Source organism: Labrus mixtus, chromosome 9 (assembly GCF_963584025.1).
Source record: "Labrus mixtus chromosome 9, fLabMix1.1, whole genome shotgun sequence".
Taxonomy (NCBI): domain Eukaryota; kingdom Metazoa; phylum Chordata; class Actinopteri; order Labriformes; family Labridae; genus Labrus; species Labrus mixtus.
In genome coordinates, this window is record NC_083620.1 from 21,563,945 (window position 1) to 21,579,832 (window position 15,888).

Consider the following 15,888-nt stretch of genomic DNA (forward strand, 5'->3'; position numbering starts at 1 on the left):
TGCTTGGTATCAGTTTAAGAGCCAGATCAGTTCAGATGAGAATTCAGGGCCTTTCATATGTTTTCCCTGGCTTTTTTGTTTAGTTTTGTTTAGGTTGACTGGTATTACAGAAATCATTTTTAGTGGCATTAGTATAAACAATGAATGATTGCAGCCTGCAAAGTGAGGGTACAATGGGAACATTATAAAGATTGTTTTTCAAAAACTCAAGTGTGGCCCATAAGCTGTCATAACTGTTTTTATTAAGTAGAAAAACACAAAAGAGTCAGGCACCCACCAAATCCTGTTATTTTTAAGACACATGCGATAAATCAATCAATATAAACATGCAGTTTAAACAGAAAGTATAGTGTGGGAAATAAAATATTCCTTAATTCGAATAGTACAATTAAAGTTTACAGAAGAATGTTCAGTACTGATAAATGTCAAAATAGACTCTGTTTCCAAAACAGTGTAACACATTACAGAAAACACATTCATATTTTCAAGGCACAGTTGAACCTTTGGGTGACTGTTAGGTCATTATAGCATATCTGTAGCCCTGATACAAATCATGTTTGTAATAGTGCAAAGGCTTGTGCAAACACTTGCCACCTCTAACTTGAGTGTGAGAATAAATACATTTAATCCTAAAGTTTTTAAGGTCAGCATATTATTTCAAAACACCAAATGTATTAGCTTTTAGATGTCAAGCTTATGTAGAAATGAAAATAAATATTCTTTCATGACAGAAAATAAATCAGCTACATGTAGTCTAAGGTATTTTGCAAAAACAACAGCTCCTTGTAGTTTATGTCCATTTTTTGGAAATGAATCGAAGCATATACTTAAAAGAGTACAGATCATTAAATCTCCATTCACCTTGTAAGACACTTACAGTAGCATTTACACTTTTCGCAACAAGAATTGTTATTACAAATATTGCAGTAAATAATTCCAGTAATACTGCTCGACTTCTACATTTTGGAAAGTTTGCTTACTTGAAGTCTTGGCTGTTTTTCTAAATTATTTTTTGGTCATTTCATTGCAAATTTGTTTGGTAAAATGCCACACAAGATAGAATCAATTGGTAAATTTCCATATGAAGGCACAATAACTTATACCCAATGCACTGACAGTAACTGCAATGTGTTCTGACTCACAATATTTTTTTGTTTCTAACATTCGATAAAGATTCTCTTTAGCTAGTGATATATCCAGTAATGTCATGTTTTTAGTTTATTGAATGGTGTTAGGCTACATTTTATCTTCTTCCCTTTAGGGCAATGTTTTCAGCTCCCTCTTCATCTTGGTTTCCACCGGTCCCCCGAACAATGTTTCCAAAGGTAATTCAACTGTGACTCGTTCTGAGACCTTAAACCAAATCTCCTGACTGTAATACTGAGCTCTACTCAGTCATCCAAATCATCATCATCAGTGCTGTACTTTCATACTTCTAAATAACGTCATATGTTTCAATAACTATGAATAATGCCCTAAAAGGCTGACCCATAGCTATGGAGTTGTGAAACGGCACTATGAAAGGAAGCGTCAATAGGTAATGTATTGAGTAGTTTAACTTCAAACTGCTTAGTAAGGTAGTGTATGTACTTGCATTTAGTAAAAAGATACTTGAAAGCTTTTCAAGTTAACCGCCTGACACTGACAATGTCTGCTAAAAGAGGTTAACCAGAGGTGGTTTAAGGACGATAACATTTGGAAATAATAAAATGGAGGGACTGGTGAAGAGAGTCATGGGTGAAATCAGTGAAGACATGAACTTGATCAAAAAAGCAGGTTTTCCCAAGGATCAGTTTTGGGGAGTTGCAGTGATCGGGTGCTCTCAGGACGTGAGTTGAGGGCAGATGTATCACAGTGGCATTTCTTCCAAAGATTTTGAACACACTGCTGAACACGATGCTGTGCAGAGACACACTGTCCACAGTCCCGATAAACACTAAACAGGAACATAAATATATTACATTCATTATTAATTACATTTATAACAGTATCTGTTTCCCAGTTCGCATGAAAGTGATATCTTACTTTCTTTGCAGAGATCTTCTTCATTCAGGTTGCTCATCGATACAAGTCTGGGTTCTGAAAAAGGAACATTATATACATCTTTTTAGATCCAGATAGTGACAAAAACACCAAGTTAAAATGTCAACTATCAAGCCTAACTCTTAAGGCAAGAAGTCAAAGTGGTGTCCAAGAAAAGCAAAACTGACCTTTAATCGACCTGCCATGACGTTGTCCTGGTTTGTGGACCGGGCTCAGTTTCCCTGCACAACATGACCACAGAGACGTGTTGTAGTAGAGGTGACCACAGCATCTGAATCCCGTCTTGGCAAGGTAGAGCACCTCCTTGTGTTCATTTGAGCAGCAAATGTCCTGGATATAAAGTACAATGGTTAGAATAATAGTCAGGTCAGTGTTAGGATTGTGCTTCTGTGGTATCTCTGCAGTCCCAGTGAATGTTTTTACAGTGAAAACAAGTGCAGCAATATGTAGAGTGTAGCCCTGGAGAAAATGAAAATAAGGAAACAAAGGAGCTCTACACAATCCGGGCCCCTGCCCCTTCCTCTCCTATATACTGTAGCCTAATTCTCATGTGAGTATTAGCTGAATTGCAAACAACACAAGCACCTGAAATGGGGCTAAACATATCATGTTGCATTACATGTAAGTAAACTCTTAAACTGCCATTAAAAGAACATTTTTAATCTCAGCAACCTAAACACCCCTACACTTCGACCATACTTGGCGCCTTCCACTTGGCACACCTCCTTGTAAGCCAATGGCAGGCATTATTTCTGTTTAACAGTTCCTGATTGTGGAAGTGGAGTGTATACAAGGCTGTGGAGCAACAAGTGAGTAACAATCACATATCTGAAAAAAGAATTCAATGTTTTTATGTAACAAAAATACAATCTTTAAAGTTCTTTGACATGCAGTTATACTTAAGGTTTGTCAGAGATCAGTCACACTGATTAGTTGTTGCTAGTCATGATAATCTAACATTAACACGAGCCTCTTAGCCGGCTTGATGTTTACTTCAAAGTGGCTGTGTAACATTAGTGCGTGCAAGTGTGTACCTTACTCTAGAGCAGGGGATCTTAACTGGTATAGCCCAAAGACCCACTACCAAATCTTTCATGAAAATCAGACCTGAATTTGGAATATATTTCAAATTCAGATTTATGTAATTAAAAATTATGCAGTTTGGACCTCAGACAGGTGACGGAACAAAGAAACTGAACAAATCAAAACATTTTGAAGAGCACTTCATAGACTTTTTGACACCTTTCTTTTTTTCCAGGCACACATTCCAAATCCGACTTTTGGGTCATGACCCACCAGTTTGGAACTACTGCCCTGGAGGGTACGGCGTTGCCCTGTGACACGCTGAATGCGTTTAGGTTACAAACATAATGATGACAGTAACTACGGATGTTATCAGAAAACCTACCAATGATTTCTGCAAGCTGGATCCGCAGCATTGTGCTTCATGTGCCGAAATTTTAGATGACAGGTGGTACAGTGTCCCTGCGCAGCACTTCTTCTGTTTGTTCTTAATGTCGTAGGCTTGAACCCCACAGCAGCGCTTGTTTTCTTCTTTGGAATGTCTGTGTGGATACAGGTTTAGCAGTGAGTGTCACGGGGGGTGAGATGAAGAAATTCTTATAATTGTATTGTGATCATTCAAAGATAGATGGTCTAAAAAGGGGGCTATGGATGTGAGATTGACATCACTTCTGCAGCACAGTGTCTAAAATGATATGTTCAGCCACTGTACTGTTGTATCACAGTAGTGATCATTACAAAAAGGGGGGGAAAGACTTGAAGCATAAAAATCTGAGTAAAATGCATGTTACGCTGCTAGTGTTAGAAGGTGTACTGATTAAAATAAAATATCTATTTAAATAGAAAATCATGTATCAGACAGAAATGACTAGAAACTCTGCTGAAAAGCACCAGTGAAACCTGTTTAAAGATTAAGTCAGTTTTGGCCACAAGGAGGCAAAAGAAGAAATCTAAACCAAACTGACTCAGAACAGCCTGGAAATATTAACAATCAAAACACATGTTAGCAAGTTAGTTTTTTCTCTCCAGGCAGATTTTGAAAAAAAAAAAAAACAACAAACTCAGTCAATACAGTGCTGACCGTAAATCTAAAACTGTGACCTAAAACTAAAAAGCTGAAAATCAACTGGGTGTATTAATAACTTCTGTGAATTAATCACGGCTATTGACTACTTTCACATTTTAAAGACATTTCATTGTTAGGAAAGAGTATTTATCTGAACTCCAAAAGCAAGAACAAAATGTATAATGACTTATAATATATGAGCCCCGTCCAAATATGGTTAACCTTTGTGTGAGGAGAAGCCATAACATACACATGTGAAAAACATACAGTCAGCCAGAAAAATACAAAAAAATTAAGAGAAAGCTACGGCTGACTCAGCCGTACAGACATTCCCTGACTCAGTAGCTGGGTGCATTTTAAGGGTTAAAAGGAAACAGTAGTCTGGAAAGATACTGGAATTCCTGCCTGTCTCAGACACTTTGTGATTTTTCCCCCAAGCCACTCCTTGTCTGAGATTCTCTATTCCCTCATGCTCCCTCATGCAGACTCTTTTCTTGGCATTTTAAACACATTGCAAACCACAGCGCATAGAGCCCGACAAATACACCAACAAAGCTGATTCAATGAGGGTTACAATTTCACTGAATTTCATCAGTATTTTTTATGGTTAGACATCAACAGAGACGCACGCATAATCACCTGTGTCCATTGCAGCAGATCTCTCTATGAGGATTGTAGAGTTCTGTCCCACAGCAGTGTTGTCCTGGTGAGTCATGAAACTTGTTACAACATATAGTCCCTTTAGATTGGAGGTAAGGAACATCGATGTCTGAACACTCCTCTCCATCCTTTCTATCTGTTTCCAGATCAAAACAGAGGACTTTGTGCTGTGCCAAGCTGTTCTGCGTCGCTCCGCAGCCCTGGAAGAGAGAGAGAATTTTTTTATTAAAAGGGTGCAGTAGAGCAGAAACAAGGGGGCACGGCCGGTCATAAACACACTCAAATGCAAAAAAAATGGAACATCGCAAATCCTAATAACTGCAAAGAAAGTTGTGCAGAGAAAATCTTACCAGGGTGATTTTATAGCATCCTTATCCAAATGCTGTTAACGTTCATGGCACGAACATTAGCAGAGCTTTTGTCCGATAGACACAAAACATCCTCACTTGCTCTATTAAAAAGGAGCTGGGAGGAGCTCTGAGCTCTTTGTCAACTTAACTGTACTGAGGCAGCAGTTGTTGTTTTTTCCTTCACAGTTGTAACATATAACGTCGTAATGATGACAGCGTGTATTTAAACTGTTAACATCATTCACTCATCTGAGCACATAAGATAGAAAAAGGGTCAGTGGTACATTACCTGATCCAAAGACTTCCGCTCAGATATACAGCCAGCACAGCAGACATGTGAACATGGGTTGTTCACAGTGGGGTCAATATTACCCTGACCTAGACAGAGGATTGTTGATACAAGATGGATCAATTCAAGCAGAACAGAAAAAAAACAGGGTAGTTTAAACATGTGCAGAGGGTGTGGGCATGAAGAAAATGATTCAGAGGGTTAGACCAAGACAAACCAATTTGATAAACAGGGCTGACATTTAATAAGTGCTGAAAAACTGGCTCCATATCAGTTTAAAATGCTCAAGACAATACCTCCTTTGATAAACACCCACATCCTATCTTCCCAGAATGCAAAGGGGGGATAACTGTGTGTGAACAGCTGCCCAGTGTTTCAACATCCACATCTGAACAAAACAAAGACATGAGCTGATCTGCAGTCCTGAGAAAAAGCAGCTTTACGAGGCGCCGGGTGTGAAGTACTGAGCCTGTCTGATGGGACAAGTCGCCTCAGGGAAGGGCTAAGGCTCCCTTGTTGTTGGATCTCACCATGATGTCATGCATTAACTATAACAGTAGTTTGGGGCTACCGCCACATGAGAAGAAGTTCCTTGTTTCCATGACCTGCAGGATGGAATCTTCATGCAATTTCAAATGGTTTGTGTCCAACTGAACAACTCCCTGAGATCTGGTAAATACAAATAACTAAAATATGAATTCATGACTCTACATGCTGTTTTTGAAATTCTTCTGGAGTCAGTCATTGGACAGGAAAGTCGTCAGACAGTGTTATATTTTTGTTTCCATTGATACTTCCAAAGTGAAAGTTCAGCCAAAATGTTAACACCCAAGAACAGAGGCACGTCTCCACTTTTGTTTTCTGATCCATGTTTTCAGAGGTCTCGGCTTTTCCTTCTGCAGTGTGCAAGTTAGCTGCTGCCCACTCTGATTGCTTTGAGAGAGTAAATAATTGTTGTGCCTGATGTCTTCACAACAAAACAACTGTATTGTTCATAGTTCATCAGCCTACACTTACATTAACCTGACCTCTAACAGCTGTGTGAAATACAACTCCAGCCGGGAGGAAAAGATGTTTAAGTAACGTGAAAATTCACAACATTAGTATTTTTTTTTCTTTTACCCGTGACCTCAATCCTTCCCTAACTGACACCATACTCACATTCAGTGGTGAGTATGGGTGCAGTATGTAGAGAAACAGTCCTGTAACAAATAAAGGTTTCTCTCTCTTTACTCACAGACTTAAAGTTGTTATGTTCTCCACATATGTTAAAGCAAATATTGTAGTCTCTCCTTGTAGTTAGTAAATGTTAGCGTGTTCATAAGTTGCATTGAATGTAAATGGTGGGACACACCAACTCTTCAACAACAGCTCTTTGCCAGTCATGTTGTTTGATCATCATTCTCTCTCAGTCTTGTTGTATCGGCCAATTTTTCTGTGGATCATTGTGCTGAAAGGTTTGTGGTGAGGTTGGACTAGGTAAGTTGGGGATCCCCTACATTTGCTACACATACTTAGTTGACTTTGTTAGAAACACTAGGTAAGTGTGGTATGTGCCACCTACAGTATGTCGTTTTATCTTTCAATATTTTTTAGTCAGGTTTGTGTTTGGATTACTTTTACGTGAGGTTAGAGACTAGTTAAGTCCGGTTTTGTTTTGTTGAGTTTATTTATTTGGCACAACCACTTTGTCCAATCCTCACCCCCGCCTTGTTCATTAAATTCAGTTTTTTTGTGTAAGATAAACATTTTCTTACTCTTTGGCTTTGTCAGTTTCTTTGGTTGTCTGTTACTTCTCAGCTGTTACCAGGGACGTAAAATGACATGCGCGAAAGGAGCCACAGGTCGGATTGGATCCCCGGTCGCCTGCTTGGAGGACTACAGCCTCCATACATGTGGCACGCTCACTAACCATTGCGCCACCAGCGCCCCAAATGGTGACTTTTTATTAGGGTACAGACTGATGGGGTGCCGGTGGCCTAGTGGTTAGTTTGAGTGCCCCTTGTATAGAGGCTACAGTCCTCAAGCAGGCAGCCCGGGTTCAAATACAACCTGTGGCTCCTTTACCATATTTAATTTTCCACTCTCTATTTCCCTGATTTCTAAAGCTATCCACTGTCCTGTCTCTTTCATAAAAGCATAAATACCCTCCTTCCCCCAACATTAAATGATAAAGGTTTGAAACTTCAGTTAGATATTACACAACAGTTCATATTGTTTGACTTCCCTTCAAGCAGAATGTCTTCTTAGAGGACCTGAACTGGCATGTTTATTCCTTTGTTTATCATTTCACCCTTTCATCCCTCAGGGATTCCTGGATGCAGCTATGTTGAGCTAATGTGTGCATCTGAAAATATGACGTACAAGGTGTACGACTTGCGTACAGTATTGTCTGGAGAACAAAAAAAGTTCACACTCAGCTCTGTCTGCTTGGTTCCTGTTGTCTTATCTGTGCTGCACTCAAACACAATCTAGTCAGTAGGCTCCTCTTTATGCCAGATAACAGATAACACAGCATAAGCAACACTCAAATTAACAAAACCACCTGTCATACCTGAAGGCTGCGTCTTGTCTCTCTCACAGCAGAGACACAACTGCTCTTAAATTATAAAACAGAAATAGGAAGCTTTACAGTCAATTATGATCTACGAGGACCTTTAATGATCCTGTTGATGTCATATGTCATAATTCAAAGTAACAATTTTTATAACCGGGCTGCACTGAGTAGATGAACTTAAAAATGTGTACATTGAAAAAAACACTACGATACTGAGAGGCAGTCAGAACTAAAACTAAATATTTCATAGATTTACAGGAAGCTGTGTAAAGCAGTTAAAGGGATTATTCATACGCACTCGACAATTCCTCAGAGCATGTGGAATTAATAGGTCGTATCTTTAAAGCGTTATCCACCAAACAGCAGCGCTGAGTCATTTTGTCGTACTGGCCCTTCTGTCCACAACACTCGTGGTTACTGGACATTCTCTTCAGGCGCTTCTTTTCATTAAGACCACAACACAACTGGTTGTCTTCATCATATGTCTCTGTGGAAAGAATCAGGATTATTCAGTATCACTTTAACCTCATCCAATATCACAACTGGCCTGATGTAGTCAGTGTGTGTTTAGTTTTACTTCTGTTAAATACTTCTTAGTTTTTTCCCCGTCTAATTCAAAGGATTGTCTTCTTTTCTTCTGCTCTACTCACCATTACCGCAGCATTTGGAAGCTGGTGTTGGTTTGGCGACTAGAGTTGATTCACAGCACAGTTCGTTGCGTTCGTCATACGTCTTCTGTCCACAGAGAGCTGACACTGTTTCATTTGGAAAGATGGCAAAGATGGTTGGTACACAGGTATACATATACTATTAAGTCAAGATACAGGCATTACACACTTCCCTGATGTTACAATACCATTTAAAATATGTTTAAGGGAATGGGAAATGTGTAAAGGTCCCTGTGCAGGGTGCTATCTTTTAGTTTCAGACGAAAATCAAATGAAAAATAAACGAAAAATAAACATTCATTTGTGATCACAATGCCATCTAAAGACCAACCAACCCAAATGAAGTCTGAAATGACAACGCAGGACCTTTAGCACCCATAGATGTACAATATGCATGACAATTCCACCCTGGTACGTGTAAAAAGCAGAGGCCAGCAAGCAGAGGTAAGGAGCTGCAACAAGACATTCAACCAATCAAAAGGGGAGCACCTGTCCACTGACACCTTAAGAAGCTTTGCCAGCTCGACAGTCTTAGCAAAGCTCCGTTTGTTTTCAGCTTGCCACTGTGCCTCTCGTTGTCTTTCCTATTTATTTGTAAAATCATGTATGTTCTGAGGCCCTCGTTCTATTGTGTGGACTGAGACAGCTGTGGAATCACCCTTCTATAGAGGCTACAGTCCTCAAGCAGGCAGCCCGGGTTCAAATACAACCTGTGGCTCCTTTACCATATTTAATTTTCCACTCTCTATTTCCTTGATTTCTAAAGCTATCAATTGTCCTGTCTCTTTCATAAAAGCATAAATACCCTCCTTCCCCCAACATTAAAGAGCCCATATTCTGCCCTTTTTAGGGTTCGTATATTTAATCTATGTACCTACTTTTGTACGTTCACAATAGCTAAAGTCCGAAAAAAAAAAAGTGTCTGTTTTCATGTACTGCTCCTCCTTGCTCCCTCTACGCTCTGAGTCCGTCAGCTGCACTCTGTTGAGCCCACACTGTTAGACCCCACGTGGGCCAAGTCTGCTCTGATTGGTCTGCTGATCCGCTCTGTCGTTATTGGTCAGTTGCTCAGCACGCGTCTCGGAAATTTCAACATGAGCTGCTGGGCTTGCCACAACGAGCCAATGGGCTTAGATCAGTGATCTCACACTGACAAAGACGTCACACTGACAAATTTTTATCGAGGGGGGCTAGAACCGAGCGTTACATGCGGCTAATGCTACAGCTAACAGGAGGAGGTAGAAGAAGCAGCGTTTCCGTGGACTTTGAGTTTTTGCACATAGATGTGCCTAAACATGCACAGGACACTTGGAAAACACACTGAAGAGCATATAAAACCAGAAAAAGCAGAATATGGGACCTTGAAATGATAAAGGTTTGAAACTTCAGTTAGATATTACACAACAGTTCATATTGTTTGACTTCCCTTCAAGCAGAATGTCTTCTTAGAGGACCTGAACTGGCATGTTTATTCCTTTGTTTATCATTTCACCCTTTCATCCCTCTGGGATTCCTGGATGCAGCTATGTTGAGCTAATGTGTGCATCTGAAAATATGACGTACAAGGTGTACGACTTGCGTACAGTATTCTCTGGAGAACAAAAAGAGTTCACACTCAGCTCTGTCTGCTTGGTTCCTGTTGTCTTATCTGTGCTGCACTCAAACACAATCTAGTCAGTAGGCTCCTCTTTATGCCAGATAACAGATAACACAGCATAAGCAACACTCAAATTAACGAAACCACCTGTCATACCTGAAGGCTGCGTCTTGTCTCTCTCACAGCAGAGACACAACTGCTCTTAAATTATAAAACAGAAATAGGAAGCTTTACAGTCAATTATGATCTACGAGGACCTTTAATGATCCTGTTGATGTCATATGTCATAATTCAAAGTAACAATTTTTATAACCGGGCTGCACTGAGTAGATGAACTTAAAAATGTGTACATTGAAAAAAACACTACGATACTGAGAGGCAGTCAGAACTAAAACTAAATATTTCATAGATTTACAGGAAGCTGTGTAAAGCAGTTAAAGGGATTATTCATACGCACTCGACAATTCCTCAGAGCATGTGGAATTAATAGGTCGTATCTTTAAAGCGTTATCCACCAAACAGCAGCGCTGAGTCATTTTGTCGTACTGGCCCTTCTGTCCACAACACTCGTGGTTACTGGACATTCTCTTCAGGCGCTTCTTTTCATTAAGACCACAACACAACTGGTTGTCTTCATCATATGTCTCTGTGGAAAGAATCAGGATTATTCAGTATCACTTTAACCTCATCCAATATCACAACTGGCCTGATGTAGTCAGTGTGTGTTTAGTTTTACTTCTGTTAAATACTTCTTAGTTTTTTCCCCGTCTAATTCAAAGGATTGTCTTCTTTTCTTCTGCTCTACTCACCATTACCGCAGCATTTGGAAGCTGGTGTTGGTTTGGCTACTAGAGTTGATTCACAGCACAGTTCGTTGCGTTCGTCATACGTCTTCTGTCCACAGAGAGCTGACACTGTTTCATTTGGAAAGATGGCAAAGATGGTTGGTACACAGGTATACATATACTATTAAGTCAAGATACAGGCATTACACACTTCCCTGATGTTACAATACCATTTAAAATATGTTTAAGGGAATGGGAAATGTGTAAAGGTCCCTGTGCAGGGTGCTATCTTTTAGTTTCAGACGAAAATCAAATGAAAAATAAACGAAAAATAAACATTCATTTGTGATCACAATGCCATCTAAAGACCAACCAACCCAAATGAAGTCTGAAATGACAACGCAGGACCTTTAGCACCCATAGATGTACAATATGCATGACAATTCCACCCTGGTACGTGTAAAAAGCAGAGGCCAGCAAGCAGAGGTAAGGAGCTGCAACAAGACATTCAACCAATCAAAAGGGGAGCACCTGTCCACTGACACCTTAAGAAGCTTTGCCAGCTCGACAGTCTTAGCAAAGCTCCGTTTGTTTTCAGCTTGCCACTGTGCCTCTCGTTGTCTTTCCTATTTATTTGTAAAATCATGTATGTTCTGAGGCCCTCGTTCTATTGTGTGGACTGAGACAGCTGTGGAATCACCCTTCTATAGAGGCTACAGTCCTCAAGCAGGCAGCCCGGGTTCAAATACAACCTGTGGCTCCTTTACCATATTTAATTTTCCACTCTCTATTTCCTTGATTTCTAAAGCTATCCATTGTCCTGTCTCTTTCATAAAAGCATAAATACCCTCCTTCCCCCAACATTAAAGAGCCCATATTATGCCCTTTTTAGGGTTCGTATATTTAATCTATGTACCTACTTTTGTACATTCACAATAGCTAAAGTCCGAAAAAAAAGTGTCTGTTTTCATGTACTGCTCCTCCTTGCTCCCTCTACGCTCTGAGTCCGTCAGCTGCACTCTGTTGAGCCCACACTGTTAGACCCCACGTGGGCCAAGTCTGCTCTGATTGGTCTGCCGATCCGCTCTGTCGTTATTGGTCAGTTGCTCAGCACGCGTCTCGGAAATTTCAACATGAGCTGCTGGGCTTGCCACAACGAGCCAATGGGCTTAGATCAGTGATCTCACACTGACAAAGACGTCACACTGACAAATTTTTATCGAGGGGGGCTAGAACCGAGCGTTACATGCGGCTAATGCTACAGCTAACAGGAGGAGGTAGAAGAAGCAGCGTTTCCGCGGACTTTGAATTTTTGCACATAGATGTGCCTAAACATGCACAGGACACTTGGAAAACACACTGAAGAGCATATAAAACCAGAAAAAGCAGAATATGGGACCTTGAAATGATAAAGGTTTGAAACTTCAGTTAGATATTACACAACAGTTCATATTGTTTGACTTCCCTTCAAGCAGAATGTCTTCTTAGAGGACCTGAACTGGCATGTTTATTCCTTTGTTTATCATTCCACCCTTTCATCCCTCTGGGATTCCTGGATGCAGCTATGTTGAGCTAATGTGTGCATCTGAAAATATGACGTACAAGGTGTACGACTTGCGTACAGTATTCTCTGGAGAACAAAAAGAGTTCACACTCAGCTCTGTCTGCTTGGTTCCTGTTGTCTTATCTGTGCTGCACTCAAACACAATCTAGTCAGTAGGCTCCTCTTTATGCCAGATAACAGATAACACAGCATAAGCAACACTCAAATTAACAAAACCACCTGTCATACCTGAAGGCTGCGTCTTGTCTCTCTCACAGCAGAGACACAACTGCTCTTAAATTATAAAACAGAAATAGGAAGCTTTACAGTCAATTATGATCTACGAGGACCTTTAATGATCCTGTTGATGTCATATGTCATAATTCAAAGTAACAATTTTTATAACCGGGCTGCACTGAGTAGATGAACTTAAAAATGTGTACATTGAAAAAAACACTACGATACTGAGAGGCAGTCAGAACTAAAACTAAATATTTCATAGATTTACAGGAAGCTGTGTAAAGCAGTTAAAGGGATTATTCATACGCACTCGACAATTCCTCAGAGCATGTGGAATTAATAGGTCGTATCTTTAAAGCGTCATCCACCAAACAGCAGCGCTGAGTCATTTTGTCGTACTGGCCCTTCTGTCCACAACACTCGTGGTTACTGGACATTCTCTTCAGGCGCTTCTTTTCATTAAGACCACAACACAACTGGTTGTCTTCATCATATGTCTCTGTGGAAAGAATCAGGATTATTCAGTATCACTTTAACCTCATCCAATATCACAACTGGCCTGATGTAGTCAGTGTGTGTTTAGTTTTACTTCTGTTAAATACTTCTTAGTTTTTTCCCCGTCTAATTCAAAGGATTGTCTTCTTTTCTTCTGCTCTACTCACCATTACCGCAGCATTTGGAAGCTGGTGTTGGTTTGGCTACTAGAGTTGATTCACAGCACAGTTCGTTGCGTTCGTCATACGTCTTCTGTCCACAGAGAGCTGACACTGTTTCATTTGGAAAGATGGCAAAGATGGTTGGTACACAGGTATACATATACTATTAAGTCAAGATACAGGCATTACACACCTCCCTGATGTTACAATACCATTTAAAATATGTTTAAGGGAATGGGAAATGTGTAAAGGTCCCTGTGCAGGATGCTATCTTTTAGTTTCAGACGAAAAATAAACGAAAAATAAACATTAATTCGTGATCACAATGCCATCTAAAGACCAACCAACCCAAATGAAGTCTGAAATGACAACGCAGGACCTTTAGCACCCATAGATGTACAATATGCATGAAAATTCCACCCTGGTACGTGTAAAAAGCAGAGGCCAGCTCTAGGCATCAGTGAAATAGTCAATCGAGTAAAGCCTCCTGCTCTAGGGGGCGCCGACGTGGGCCCCAAACACCTTTGAATGTAGCCCTATGTTACAGCTCCAGCCGCACCCCGTCTCCTGTGTTTGGCGTGCGTGTTGGCCTGATTTAATTCTCCTGTGCTGCTGCTGCTGGTGAACCCTGATAGGTAAGGAGCTGCAACAAGACATTCAACCAATCAAAAGGGGAGCACCTCTCCACTGACACCTTAAGAAGCTTTGCCAGCTCGACAGTCTTAGCAAAGCTCCGTTTGTTTTCAGCTTGCCACGGTGCCTCTCGTTGTCTTTCCTATTTATTTGTAAAATCATGTATGTTCTGAGGCCCTCGTTCTATTGTGTGGACTGAGACAGCTTTTAGTTTTGTTAAGTAAACACACACACACACACATTTTACAGTGTTATTGAATTGGGCAGCACTCTTTCGCCATTTCAATTAGCCTCACCTTTTTGTTGCTGTGTCACAGTTTTACTTCTTTTTTTAATAAATAATTTACCAAAGCCATCTCCTTTTTATGATGCTTCCCTTTTCCCCTACTAGCCAGGTCATAACCCCCTACACCCTACCGAAGAACACAGATATTTTATCCCACTTTTGCCCTAAAAAAGGAAAAACACCTGGGAATTCATTTAAAAAATATGAATTCAATGCATTGCATAGAACTGTCTTTAAAAATTGTAAGGTGAGACTCACCTGACTCCTCTCTACAATTGCTGGAGTTAATGGAATGTATCACTAAAGAGCCATCCTTCAGGCAGCAGTGCTGAGTCACACGGTCAAACTGGCCATGTCCGCAGCACTGGTGGCGATCGGAAATTCTCAACAGGATCTTCTGATTATCACCGAGACCACAACACAACTGTGTATCTTTATCAAAAGCATCTGTAGAGAAGATCGGAATGATTCTTTAGAATGTATCACTTTAACCTCAGACATACCTGCTGCCTACAAGTTATCCTTTACACCACCAGCTTTTGCACAGAACATGAACAGAACATGCTTCACTTTTACAGTGTAAAGTGGTAATAATCTTTTGAGTCTTGAAATCGTAAGAAAATCAAATCTGCATGTAGGGAACACCAGAACAGTTGTGAGTAATCATTTTCAGATGAAACAAACCAAGGTTTCAGGTTCTGTAGCTGAGCTTCACTGTTGCCTTCCTCTGGATGAAAAGTTGAATAGATCTAAACATGTCCGTCTTGGATGTCTAATTATACTGCTTGGTAAACTACTAATTTACATTTATCAGTCAATCACAATCGAGGATATTTAGTTGAGATGGTATAAATCACACAAGTTAATACTGAAATAGGATATATATATATTCCTGTTTTGTATGATGAAAAGTGTGTTTTAAAAAGGCTTTAACCCCAACAATCATGTCCACTTCTACTAACCTTCACCACAACACTGTGCGTTTGCTGTAGGCTTGTCTTTGACGGTTGACTGACAGCATATTTCATTGAGTGGGTTGTAGGCTTTCAGACCACAGCAACAGGAGACACTCTGGCTCAGACCCTCTGTGACATTAGCTGCAAACACAGACATGACGTCAAGATCCACAAAGCACAGCAACACAGTTACAGCTGGAAGTGCTTCTGTCAGCATGTGGAATTTCCCAATTGAATGAAAAGACAAACACTTTAGACGGCCTTATTTGTACCTCGCACATCATAAAAATGACAGATTTTAAGGCAGATGAGCTATAAAATGACAGGCTATATATTGAAGTATAAAACAGAGTTGGTGTTTTCTTTTCTGCTAGCCAGTATGTTCTTAACAGTCACTTGTTGATAATGTGATTTTTTTTATCAGAGTGTTATTTACAGATTTTTATTTCAATGGGAAAATGACTAAACCCCAAAATCAGTAAAACCATGGATGATAAATAAGACGAGAATAACTGTGACGATGATCTCAAACACAA

The 15,888-nt window shown here is 40.1% G+C and overlaps 1 protein-coding gene across 1 annotated transcript; it reads right to left on the reverse strand.

Annotated features, from left to right (window-relative positions):
* Nucleotides 1–220: 220 nt before the first annotated feature.
* LOC132980657 (galaxin-like) lies at nt 221–15,465 on the reverse strand. The gene is made up of 14 exons (XM_061046906.1): nt 15,359–15,465; nt 14,655–14,843; nt 13,484–13,588; nt 13,132–13,320; nt 11,063–11,167; nt 10,711–10,899; nt 8,639–8,743; nt 8,287–8,475; nt 5,432–5,520; nt 4,772–4,992; nt 3,452–3,608; nt 2,211–2,373; nt 2,026–2,079; nt 221–1,936 (listed from the first exon to the last, which is right to left on the reverse strand). The coding sequence occupies exons 4-14, from the start codon at nt 13,256–13,258 to the stop codon at nt 1,680–1,682; spliced, it is 1,656 nt and encodes a 551-aa protein (XP_060902889.1). The 5' UTR covers nt 13,259–13,320; nt 13,484–13,588; nt 14,655–14,843; nt 15,359–15,465; the 3' UTR covers nt 221–1,679.
* Between the last annotated feature and the right edge of the window lie 423 nt (nt 15,466–15,888).